Source organism: Aptenodytes forsteri, unplaced genomic scaffold (genome assembly GCF_000699145.1).
Source record: "Aptenodytes forsteri isolate BGI_AS27 unplaced genomic scaffold, ASM69914v1 Scaffold286, whole genome shotgun sequence".
Classification (NCBI taxonomy): domain Eukaryota; kingdom Metazoa; phylum Chordata; class Aves; order Sphenisciformes; family Spheniscidae; genus Aptenodytes; species Aptenodytes forsteri.
In genome coordinates this window covers 247,692-261,172 of record NW_008794491.1, presented here as the reverse complement: position 1 = coordinate 261,172, position 13,481 = coordinate 247,692, and the positions used below count along the sequence as shown (strand labels likewise).

General features: G+C 38.2%; 1 protein-coding gene across 1 annotated transcript in view; it reads left to right on the top strand.

Annotated features, from left to right (window-relative positions):
* Nucleotides 1-13,481, top strand: part of CRACR2A (calcium release activated channel regulator 2A) — a 79,014-nt gene that overhangs the window by 3,696 nt on the left and 61,837 nt on the right. Inside the window, exon 3 of the mRNA XM_019475025.1 lies at nt 9,552-9,790. Within this exon, the coding sequence (XP_019330570.1) occupies nt 9,623-9,790 (168 nt within the window). The 5' untranslated portion in view covers nt 9,552-9,622. The remainder of the gene's footprint in view (nt 1-9,551; nt 9,791-13,481) is intronic.

Genomic DNA, 13,481 nt, shown 5'->3' with positions numbered 1-13,481 from the left:
GGACTGGCCTGTAGTTCTCCGGGTCTTCCTTTTTTCCCTTTTAAAAAATGGGGGTTATGTTTCCCCTTTTCCAGTCAGTGGGACCTTCACCGGACTGCCACGACTTCTCAAATATGATGGATAGTGGCTTAGCAACTTCATCTGCCAGTTCCTTCAGGACCCGTGGATGGATCTCATCAGGTCCCATAGACTTGTGCACCTTCAGATTCTTTAGATGGTCTCAAAATAATTGATATAATATAACACATACTTGACTCCACTGTCCATGACTTATCCATGCAGAAGCACCAGGATGCCTGTGCCAAGAAACTGACCGAAACCCTAGTTAAAGACTTTGGAGCTCTCTCCAGACAAAGATCTAACCAGGTCAGGCCTCGAGTTTTCAGTCTAAATCTGATTTATATATTATCCTAAGAGAAAACAAAAAATTGGTGATAAATATTTGCCTGCATTTCTAGGCACCAGTGCCCTTTTCTGGGGTAGTTCTTCCCCACATTCAGTAAGTTGAATCACACCAGGGTCAGATAAGCAAGGTATAAGGTATCTTACTGGGAGTCTTGTCCATCTGCCTCATTAGTCACTATCAGATTTATTGTGTCATGTCTCAGTCTAATTTGACTTCCTTCTCATGCTCTCCTTCTGCTGTGCCTCTGTATCATGTGTTTGTTCTGTTGTGTCCCAGACTACCCCTTGCTGTGACACCTTATTTTTGCCAGACAGAAATGATGAAGTAGCCATACTTGTTACACGGTGGGAAGTCACCACATTGCTCAGCCGTGGCCAGGATATGTGCCCCTTTGAAGAGCCTGTGACCTCCAGAGAGCCACACCAGAAGATATTCTCCCTATCCGCAGTACCATGCAATAGCCCCTTTTTGCTCACATGACTCATCTTATCCCTTAGTCTCACAGAGGGGGTGTCAAGAAAGGTGAAGGGTCTTGCTGGGGAACTTCTATTCATTAGAGAGCAGCATAAATGGAGGCAGGGATCCTGCACAGTTGCAAGAATAACCTTTTGACTAGTTGACTCACAGAGAATGTAGAAGTTGTACTTCCACTTGAAAGCAGTGGTGAATTAGAATCCAATTAAGAATCTGTAATGATGCATTTTTAATTGTTTGTGTTGCTAGCATTGTTTGTAGAACTAAACAGGATGAGGTACACCAAGCCTACTAATCAAATATAGATAAGTGGATTTGTTTATATGTGTTTCCCAGACCTTGGAAGTGAGCCATGCAGAAGAGATAGCATGAAAGTTATCTTGTACTGCATATAGGAAAATATGACACTTCTTGTTCTTTTACCATTACTTCTTGCAATGGAAAAACAGTGGACTAGCAAATTAAATATTCCTGTGCCTCACTCACATGGTCTTGTCCCATACAGACTGTCCCACTGACTCAGGTGAAGGTGGTTTCCAAGAGCAAGTTTATAGTTTTAGAAATTCTGAAAATTTTGAAAATAAGAATTCTTGCAAACCCAACTGCAAACCAAGTGCCAAATAACTAAGGAGCTGCTTGGAACATGCCTCTTGGGTCTTCTAGTGCAATCTGCATTAGTTTGGGTTCACTAAGGTCAGTGGCAGAGTAGACTGAAATTTTCCACTAACATTTTTTCCATTAAAAATGAATTTTTGATTTGAAGTGAATATTTAAGTTGCATCTCAAAATCCTTAATTCAGGTTAAAGATGCAACATTCCTTGACAAACTAGAAATAGAGAGTGTATTTTAGATTTCAAGCCAAATTTTTGTTGGTTTTCAGGCAGATAAAAGGTTTTGATTTTTTTTTTCAGAAGTTACATTTTTAGCAAGGACTTTTGGAGGAGGCAGAATATTTCAAGATTTTTTTTCTGAAAATGATGTATTTTAAAGATATTCTTGTCAACCAGATTTCACCAGCTGAAAGTAGCTCCATTTAGCAGTGAGTCATTAGGAAAACCTGAAAGATAAGACAATTAAAAGGAACACACACTGCTTTACTTAAACTTTTTCCAGGCCTTTTCTTCGGAGGGGGTGTGTGTCTGTTTCCAATGCAAATAATTTGTCAACAAATGAAACAGCTCATATGAATTGGCAATACCTCCCACCAGAACATCATGTTACAGGTTACACCATTTACTAATATAATGCTGTTATTAATATAGTTATTTCCATTTAATTTCAGTGCTTGGGACAATGCAGCACAATAAATCATGCAGTCAGATGGAGTCAGCTTGGTTTTGACTTTATCATGCTTGGAATGTGTTGCATATGTTGTAAGGCGCTCCTTCTTAGCAATAGGTTTTACTTCTCTGAACTAACATTTTATGTTTTGGAAAGAAGTCAGAATAATGGTAAAATAGTTCTATATAGTTCTATAATAGTTCTGATACAAGTTCTATAACTGCTAATGTCACTACTGTTTACATGCACACATTTATAAAAACTAATGCTGTAGCCACAAATGTTAGCCAGAGCTGTTGCCCAAAATACATAACTGGCCAAATTGTATTTGGATGCAGTAAGGATTTATTGATAAGTTAGAGTGATAGAGACAGAATTTTTGGTGAAAACACACGCTCAGATACACATACACACTTATACCACGATCCTGCTCAGGTGTTAGGTAGGTCAACAGTTTCTTGAAGACTCAAAGTTCTTGCAACCAGCAGGCAGGCAAGGAACAAGAGGGAGGGAGAACAGGTCTTCTTGGAGGTGGTGTCCTTGAATAAGGCACAAAGAGCGGGTGGAGGGAGAGAAGGAGAGCGTGGGTCCTTGAAGCATGCAGAGATGACAGGCAGGGTGCTCTGACAGCTCTGATGATCCTGTGATTATTCTGCAACTGATTTCCATGATGATTGTTGCCCCTAAATTCAGTGTCCTTTTATAAGAAGTTTGCATTTCCAGTCAGTTCTTAGCTTTTTATTTCTGAAATACATTAAAAAGGAAGCATCCAGAGCAATGAAGCAAGAGGAAAAGATGCATTTCCACTAAAATCCTAACTACTTAGAGTAGCTTTACTTCTCAAGGAACCTAGCAGCACGAAGCAGGTCCATTTAATTTCACCCTGCCTTTTCAATATGGATCCCTAAGAACTGCTAATGTATAGGCAATAAATATCAGAGAAGATAGTGCTGGAAGGAAAGTGAGGGGTTCTGTAGTTATTGTTGCCTGCACATTAGTGGTTTTTCTTTAGTGTTTCCATATTGAAGGAGCAGAATGGGGAATAAATGAATCTGCCTGCTTCCTTTGCTTTCCTTTGTTACCTTTGGACATCTGAATTTCAATACATGGATAGTTTTGTTTACTGCTTCCACAGAGGCCAGCAAGAAGCCGGGCAGGCGACTTTCTTCTTCATCTGTGTGGGAAGCTAGCCTTTGGGAGAGGCAAATTTTCTTACAAACCTAGTGAAAACTAATTGCTTGGATGGAAATGTTAAAAATAAAAAAGGTTAATGAGGACATGATCACCAGTCAGAGAGTTGGGATCCTGCATCATTGTGCACAGAAGTGACATAGTTTGGGTTTTTTCCAACATTTGGATTTGTGGATTCATCTAGGGACAGATACCAAGTGGGGCATCTGTCTCTCTCCAAAGTCTTCCGTAGCCTGTTTTAGAATGGTTAATGCTGTCACTAAGCATCTTTTTTGTTTTTCTCCTGTTTCCCAGTTAATATTGTGGAGACTGTGATTCTGACCTGGGTTTTTTTTCCTTCTTCTTTAGTTTTAGGTATGTTTTTTTCCTTAACCAGTCATCTTCTGAAAATGAGGAATTTCATTTATATGATTACGATGTATTTATAACCTACAACATCTCCTACCAGGTCTTTTCCCTCCTTGATTTCTGCTTATCTCCCTTACCTTGAAATAAATTGGAAGAAATTTTATGGAAATCTAAAAACTTGTTGTGGTATAAATGAAGCTTTGAGCTTGCATTATGCAGAATATCAAAGTAGGTGATCCTAATGGTTCCCTTAATCTTTAAAAGCTACCATCAGAGCTGGTTGGAGAGTTTCTATTAAGACTGATTGTAAACAGAATTTGGTTCCCACACACAAATTTACTTGCAGGAAAGGAATTTCTACATAATTTAAAGTTTTTCCTTTTTTAGGCCAGTGGATGCAGGTTTCCTTTGTTTTCTGCCTTTGCTGCTGCCCTGAAAATATTTTCATGAGACATTTCTTTCGGACTATCCTGTTGTCGTCCTTCATAGGAACTCCAACCTGCCTCAGATCTCTCCCCCAACAGTTAAACTCCCCACACTCACCTCATGGTGCACTGTCTCCTGAGATGAAGAATCACGAGACATCATATGCATCAGGAGAGAAGTTACCTAGCCAGTGAATTCAGGCTGTGTGGAACAAAAGAGGCTTTTATGACACATTTCAATGCCTTTCTGAAGCAAAAGCACAAGACTTGCATGTTTTTACTTGAAAAGTCAAAATTGGAGGAGTGAAAGTCCCATTTTTCATCTAGTTCAGTCCAGCTGTTCATATGGTTAGGTCAGGCTTTATAATGCTTCCATGAGAGCTTAGAGGGTAATTGTCTTAGTCATAGTAGAGGAAGAAAAATATGGATTTTTTTTGGGTGCACAACTTTGTATCTCTGTTAGTTATTTTAAGTGTTGGACCTGAATTTTTACCTTGAACGGTCATAAAATCTTTAAAAAATGGCTAAAAGTAACATTGAGGTCCACTGATCTATTAATCTTTCTCAAGGAATGATCACCTATGCCCTTATTCGCAGATTTGTGTTTGTTCTGTTCTTCCATGATGGCAGTTGCACTACCTTTGCAGTCAGTGGTTCAGTGCTCTCCTTTCTTTATCATTGGATGTTTTTTCATGTCTAGGTTGTCTGCTGTGTTACAGCACAAGAGTGTTACTTCTTGTGTATTGCATTATGTGCATAGGGAGTATTTTTCTCCAGTCCTGTATCTAGCAAACTTCTATGTACTTGAGGATGGTTATTGTGCTCTCTTTGGTTTTAGCAGTCCCATTCCTCTGTCATTCTCTGTAGGTCCTGCTTTTTTTTATTCTTGATTTTTCTTTGATGTGTGTCCTTGATGGGCCACTTGGCCTTAATTGAGCTAAATTAACCATGACTTTACAAATTAAATTGAACGGATTCTACAAGAGGGTTCACTGTCTAACTGGATGAACACGTGTCCAAGGGCAGGGCATGGTATAGGGAACAGAATGACTTCTTTCAGCAGGCTTGTGCCAACTTAAAATAATTGTAGTGGTACATTTTAGCAGCTTTAGAAGCTTTTCAGCATAATGCTAAAAGATAACTAACTATGACACTAAGTTCTGAATAGGTCCATGTTCATGTGTCAGGCATACTACAGAATAGCTGCAGGTTATTTTAACAATGATAATTTGGTTGTAGGAAAATATATTTCTTGTAGCAAAAGTATGCAATCTAATATTTATTTTCCAGTGTTTGTAAAACCTAAATGTTATCTCTCATAAAAGTATTTTGTACAAATCCATAGTGGCCTCAGTATTAAGAAAGCTTACTACATTTTTCTGCTGATGAGTCGTGTTTGGAAGTGTGCTGCAGAAAGTTTGTACCTATAGACAGATGCTAAAAAAAATATTTTACTAACACGTAGAAACTCAGAGACATGAATGCAGGTAAAACAGCTCCATAAGTTTTTAACTATCACAATTAGGGCGAATGGGGCTGATCTGTGGATCAGCAGTACTCTGTATGTCTAGAGTTTGGTGATTTACAGTACACCTGACTGGAAAATCATGGTGAAAATGTCATTTGAAATACTAACAGTGACCTGCCTTTTGCAGACCAGTCCAAAAATACCTCATGATTAATCATCTGTAAAAACCTCATAAAGCCCACATCCTTGTTCAGTATTATTTGGAGCTATGCTTCTTTGCATCAGCTCATGATACAACCTATTTTGCATAGTGAAGTGTTTGTAGCTAAAAGAGTGGAAATCAAAGGTCTTAAGAGAATAGAATAGTGTTTTGAATTTGTAAGCCATTTGATTTCTAAAGGAGGTGGATGAGTGAATGGAACTACCAATGTTATTTAAAATTGGCCTTGGAGTAATTACATTGCTGATCCAGTAATGTGGGGCAAATTGCAGTTTTAATCGTTCATGTTATTACCGGATTTTGCAAAGTATCAGGACACTCCAGGAATTATGATGAACTGTACCAGCTTTGGAAGCTGCCATAAGGATTAAGAATTTAAGTGTATGCTCTAATTTAATTTTCTGCTGTATTCAAGACGCTTGCTGTGTAGCAAGTTTTTATGATGTGTATGAAAGGTGGGGCAACTTGTAAGAAGGTGAGGCTCCTGTGATGCACATACTGTATTTTTTGTGGTATGGAAGTATTTAGAAAGCATGGTGACATTTTCTGAATCGTATCTGTACTGTTTGCTAAATGTAAACAACTTTCTCAAACTGTATATAGTGCCTTTTTGTTCCACCATTTTTAATCTGTTTTCATATTTCTATTCTTTCACATGCAATTGACTATCTCTTATTTGCACAGTTTTTCTTTTTTCTTTTTCTTAAGGAAGTCTAATGAACTGTGCAGTAACCACAGGCACTAGCAGCACTTACCAGCATGATTAGCTTGGCCTGTTCCTGCAGTTGTGGCCTTTTGAGAAATTATTGAGATGTGAAAAAGAAAAAAAAATGTATTACAGCCATATTCTTTCACATGCAATTGACTATCTCTTATTTGCACAGTTTTTCTTTTTTCTTTTTCTTAAGGAAGTCTAATGAACTGTGCAGTAACCACAGGCACTAGCAGCACTTACCAGCATGCTTAGCTTGGCCTGTTCCTGCAGTTGTGGCCTTTTGAGAAATTATTGAGATGTGAAAAAGAAAAAAAAATGTATTACAGCCGATACACATGGAGTCTGTGTCAGATCTTGTCAAGACCATCTTTAGGCTGCGCTTGTCCCACTGAGTTTTGGTATTTTTAAACCTGTTTTTAAGTTAGTGTCACTGCAAAGTTGAAACTGATGGCCTGATTTTTGATTACCTCATACACTGGTGTCAGTCAAGAATGAGCTGTATTGAAGTAAGTGAAGTTTAGGTGTGTAAAAGCAGTATGAAAGGAGAATCTCATCCAGACTGTTACACCACTGTAGTCTGAATGTGGCTTGCAGTGGCATTTCTGTCTGATCCACTTGTGGGTGGCTCTATAGTGTCAGAGCAAAGATTCATCTAGCTCATATACTGTTTTTGAGACTGTCTAATACTGGAAATGTCAGGAAAGAGCTTAAGAAACAGGGCAGTTATGGAGTGATCTTTTCCTTCGTGTATCTTCCCAGCTACTGATGGTTGGTCAGACTTTCTCAGCTAGAAATTTTCTTCATAAGACAAAGAGTACAGCTGTACAGGCAGCTGTAACAGCCAAATGCCCCTTGTTCTGTCTGACCTGTATTCCTTCTGGCAGCGTTTCCTGGCCTTGTTATTTTTCCAGGGCCCACTTGGCTGCCGGCACGGGTGCTCAGGCAGGCTTCGGTGCCTTTTGGGGTGCGGAGCGCGGTGAGCCCCAGCAGAGGGCTCACCCGCCGCGGCAATGAGCGGTGCCCAGTCCCTGCATGCTGTGTGCAGGCGGAGGGGCAACAGCTCGGTTCCAATAGCTGGTCTCCAGGTTTATAAAGCACCCCTGACTGCCGTACGTTACAATTGAAGTAAGACCCATTCTGGGAAGGAGTTTCCTTTAGGAAATGGGCATGGTATTGGGTGTAGCCATCCTTTGCCTTCTCTCAGAATGTTTTTTCTTCTGCTGCTTGCAACTCTGCTTTAGGAAGGATTTTGACAGCTAAGTTCTGTGGTCATTAGGCCAAAATTATTTCAGCTTTGGAGAGTATTTGAACAGCAGTCCTGGGATGATCGGAGTTGCAAAAGAGAGGGAGGGAGAGAGAGGAAAATTTAGCTATGTTTGAGATCTTTGCTACATGGTTTCAGAGGGGGTGGGTGATTTGCTCATCGAAGTCCTAGTTTGATTTGAAGTCAATGGCCTGTTTACAGTGCTTTTGTGCAACATGGGGAGTCCAACAGCCTGGCCCATAGCTATTGGAGAAATCACTTTGTCATGGAAAGCCACTGCAAGTTGCAAGCGTGACAAACTGTACATCTAAAAAGTTCTTGGAAGATGCTGTGTTTTAAGAGGTATAAAGCACTGCCAGGTTTGAACTTAAGCATAGAATAAAGCAGTCTCTGGCTGAGTTACTCTGTCTATGTGATCAGAGCCTTTTCTGCTTAAGAAGCTGAGTAGACAAGCTACAGTTATTTTTTCGTAGGATTTTTCCTTCACATCCATGCAGTCCCAATGCCTGTACTCTGAAGACAACATACATTTCAGATTCAAATAATTCTCACTGGCCTCTGTTGGAGTTGTTCCAGATTGTGCCAGTCATGCTGGATCAGAATCAGGCCATGTTCCTTTGTAATAGTCAAATGCTTCTCAAAATACTTCTCTCTGTTAAAAATTATCTGACAAATTTGTGGCTACTTTAGGTAGACCTATTTAGAAAAACAGAAATACAAATTCAGGATGCAGATACAAAGTCAAGTTGTTGCATGTCATCTGAGCCCTGGTAACTGTACACATGTTCTTAGCCTGTCACAAATACACAGTACCTCAGTGAAGTAGACTGTTTCTCTACTTGGTTTTCCCACATGATAATAAGTTAAGATCATACAGTGAGTCGTACAAACATCAGGTGAGGCATGACAAGTCGATAGTGCCTTTGAGCCCATAGGCTTTTGGGAAAGCCTGCTCCTTTTGTACTGATACTGTGTGTTGTACAATTGCACAAGTCTGGAGAGGGAAAACTGTTTACATCTGACCTCATAGAATGAATTTAAGATAAAATTATAACAAAAAAATATATAGAAATATTTTCATGCAGGGGGTATAATACAAATTTTCAGAGGCTCTTTAGAATGTGATTAACTTATGAAGCCTTCCCACGAAGTTCATGAGCAATTAGTTCTCCTTCACAGATGAAAGTCAAAGCCTTAAGTAATAAGGATGAATCTAAGGGAATGTTTCAGAATTCCATATTCTGTTATCTTTCTTTTAATTTTACTTAATTGATTTGAACACCATGATCCATCAGGTTCCATCAGTCATCAATCACCTTCCATTCTATAGCCATCATATGAACTGTATTCCAAAGCACTGGATGCAAATTGTGATATGTGGTGCTAAGATGATCAGAGTCAAAAAGATATGAGTTGAATACTTGTAGTGACTTTAAATTATTTTTTCATTTACCTGTATTTCTTGTGTTTTCTTGTTCACGTTAATTGATTGTCTGTATTTCTTGTTAAACTGGCTGCTTTTGCTTTGAGATTCCTTTTCAGAGCTAGTTTTTTCTCCTCCTTCCCTCAGATTCCCCCCTCCTCATTCATTGTCCCATTTGCAGTGTCTTTAGTACAGCCCATCAAGGGTAGGCATTTTCAAAAAGCTTTTTCTTCTTCTAAGTTTTAGTGCCTAATTAAAGAGATGATTGCTAAGAGATTGTAGAAAGCATCATTAAGAGGGTCTGATTTGCTCTTTTCCTTACCTTCCATGCACAGGTTACAGATCAGAAATTGTGAGTAAATGGGATAGCAGCATCCCAAAATATTCCTGTGCTGAGATTGTGACAATGGACAGAATACAAGGAGACTATGCCAGTCCTGTGCCACCAGGAGATGCAGAGAGGAGCAGGACTGGAGAACAAGACCCAGGACTAACTGTGTTGGGAAAAGCACATGAGTTCTTTCGGATCTGTGATCTGGAAGGCAAAGGCTTCATCACTCGTCAAGACATGCAGGTAAAACAAAATTGGCTATGTGACATGCACAATGAGAGAAGCTCCTAATGCCCTTAATGAGTTGAGACTGATTAATTTAGAGTTAAAAATTGTAACACCCTCCTGATAACTTTAAAGATTTATGAAGCATTTAAAATAATCTCTTTGAAGTCTTACATAATGCTTGCATTTGTTTCCACAGACAAAGCACAAAAAAGTGGAAAATCAAAGTAAGTGAAGTTTAAAAAAATGCCCCAGGAATTTAATTCCATTCTCATTGAGAAAGTTGAAACTCCAGTAAATTTATTACTGTGTGATTTGCCACAGCATCACGAATGTATTCAGTCCACCAATTTTATCCTTCTGTTTTTTTCAGCACAATTGTGTAAATAAAAGTCTTTCACTTTGATTTCACCTGCCAGACAACGGTGAACTCTCAGCTGGATCACATGTATATGTAGGAAGTACAGAGGAACAGTATTTTAGCATTATTCAATGTTCGCACTAATCTTACCAAATCGTTCTTAAATTGTTTGAGGGGCCGAAGTCAGATTTGCTGAAAATGTTGATGAAAAAAAGCAACTATATAACAAAATCTTTTGAAAATGGGATTAGGTGCATATTGCAGAAATGATAAGATGATTTGAACCAGTATGTGGCAGAAAACAAGAATGTACTCATGCTTGACATGGAAAGCATAATTTCATTGTGTTAATCCGTTTCTACCTCAGTACTTACGGATGAAATAGAATTGGGGAGCAGTAGCAAATAAATTCAGTGCAAACTGCTACCAACAGAAGCATCTAATATAAAATTTAGAAACCTTCCATATCCTCAGAAACAAATACGTGTTTGCACATAGGAAAATGCAAGCAAAACACTTTTAACTACCTATGTTGGAAAAGCAAAAACCTCGTAGTAAATTGCTCAGATTACTAGCTCTCAAGAGCTTTCTGTGCAGTTGTGTGTTGCTGAGTTTTGTGATGACCTGTGCTAATTCTGCAAAGTTGAAAAAAGATGTGTGCTGTAGGCTTTACCAATATACATTCTCTCACTGAAGTAACTGAATGCAAGCAAACAAATATGCATGCAAGTTGCATGGTAAATCCAGACCCATAGAGAATTTAATGGATTATAATTTTATTGCCTTTCCAAAAACTGAATGGCATATATTTTCACCTAGTGGAAGACCCATATATGTATATGTATTTATGTGTATATAAAAAGTTTTAATATCTGTTTTTGCAAGGAATGCAAAAACATTTGGTTTTGTTTGATTCTAAGTTTTATGCTTAGAGTGCTGATAAATTTATACTTCAGGTTCTAAAGCAGATTCTGCAAAAGATGCAGTATAAAAAGGGTTACAAAGAGTTGTGAAGAACAGATAAAGTACGTCTTCTATTTCACCATGAGTATTTGTTTACCATACCTACGACTTCAGTAGTTATGTAAGTGGTTCATTGTCGTGGTTTAACCCCAGGTGGCAACTAAGCCCTACACAGCCACTCAGCAGTTTAATAGGTAAAGCAAAAGCTACGCACGCAAGCAAAGCAAAACAAGGAATTCATTCACTGCTTCCCATGGGCAGGCAGGTGTTCAGCCCTCTCCAGGAAAGCAGGGCTCCATCACGTGTAATGGTGACTTGGGAAGACAAACGCCATCACTCTGAATGTCCCCCCCTTTCTGCTTCTTCCCCCAACTTTATATGCTGAGCATGACATCATATGGTATGGATATCCCCTTTGGTCAGCTGGGGTCAGCTGTCCCAGCTGTGTCCCCTCCCAACTTCTTGTGCACCCTCAGCCTACTCGCTGGTGGGGTGGTGTGAGAAGCAGAAAAGGCCTTGACTCTGTGTAAGCGCTGCTCAGCAGTAACTAAAACATCCCTGTGTTATCAACACTGTTTCCAGCACAAATCCAAAACATAGCCCCATACTAGCTACTATGAAGAAAATTAACTTTATCCCAGCCAAAACCAGCACATTCATTTAAATACAGAAACAAGGATGCTCAGAACACTTAGGAACATGTTTCTTATATTTGCTTTTATTTCCTGCTGATCCAATTAAAGATAATATTACAAATACAAACCTTTTGAAGGTACTGGATTATCCTTATTCCACTCAATATTTTAGTAAATCAAGAGTAATTCAGCTGAAATCAATGCAGTTCCATTGACAAAAAACTGGGGTGAGACCTCCATTTGACTTTACAGTAATTTAGTGACAGTGAATAAAAATTATAAATTAAAGTCTTTTACATTAATTCCAGCAATTCAGAAACCTGGATTCTTTGAAGCCAGTGATATCTTTCTCATTGTCCTATCTTCCTTGTAATTCAGTAATGGATTAATAGAGATTTATTTGGACACCAGTAACAGTAATCTACAATGTTTTCTAATGGATTTGGTACCCATTATTTTATTAATATACAAAATAATGATGCTTTATACTGAACAACTGTACATTAGACATATACTGTTACAGTTATTCATTATGTTTGATTAGAATGACTAGTTAACTAGAATCCCTGTATCGCAAACTTGAGTTTGAAATCCGTATAGTTGATTTTGATTGCACTTTTCATGATGTTCACTCCCTATAGCAGAGACATAAATCAATAAAGTAAATCAGTTTTTTCCTTAAAAGGTACCAAGTGTTGATCACTTTTGCATCCTGCTGTTTGTTAGTTCAGTACTACTTACCATTAATGAAGCATTGCTTCAAATACAAGATGCTAACATTAAGCTTTTTAATCTTTAGTCATGTGATATGAGGCATGATTTTCAAGCGAGAGTGCTGAGTATCTGAAGAGTGCCAAATATTTAAAAATCCAATTAACTTCAGTGGAACAGATCTTGCAAACAAAGTTTTCTGATGTGTCTATAATATAGTAATTATATTAAAGATTTACTGCTCCCTGATTATATCACGCTGTTTATTTTGAGATTATGTTATTACTGGTTGTTAAGAATTTTTCATTCCATTTCAAAATATCAGAAGTGCTCAACTTTCAAACAAACAAGAGGTTTTCTGAAATTGCAAGAAAGCAAATTCTACCTGAGACTTGAAACCAGCTTTGCACTTTGGGTCTTGAGGTTATCATGAATAATGAGAATTAGTGTTGCAAAATGTTTTGTTTTAATGTGTATAGCAGAATTGGGTTCAGATCTTGCTCTTAGCTATTTGACCTCTGTCTTTTTATTTAGCAGAGTAAAAGCTTGGTATTTTCAGATAAGTAAGCACAGATGTCATGAAAGCACAGAGCACATTGGGTAGCAATGCAGATAATTTCTCTTTATGCTCCAGTGGTATCTTTGGATATGTTTTGGGTTTTGGTTTTTTTTTTTTTTAATTTTTAAAAGCCTCATATTGAAAGGATCTATGTATTTTTACAGTAAGCCCAAAATGAGCAAATAAACAAAAACACACCTGTGAGACCAACAATAACATTTTGTTTCCCTAACAAAAAAAACCTGCTTAAAATTTTTTTTTAAGAATAAAAACAAGAGGTTGGGAAAACATTGACTTAATCTTAGTAACAATGGTAAGTGTGACCCCAGTTCATCAAAGTCAGTAAATTATTGTCCTGGTTTCGGTAGGGATAGAGTTAATTTCCTTCCTAGTAGCTGGTACAGTGCTGTGTTTTGGATTTAGGGTGAGAACAATGTTGATAACACACCGATGTTTTAGTTGTTGCTAGGTAGTGCTTAC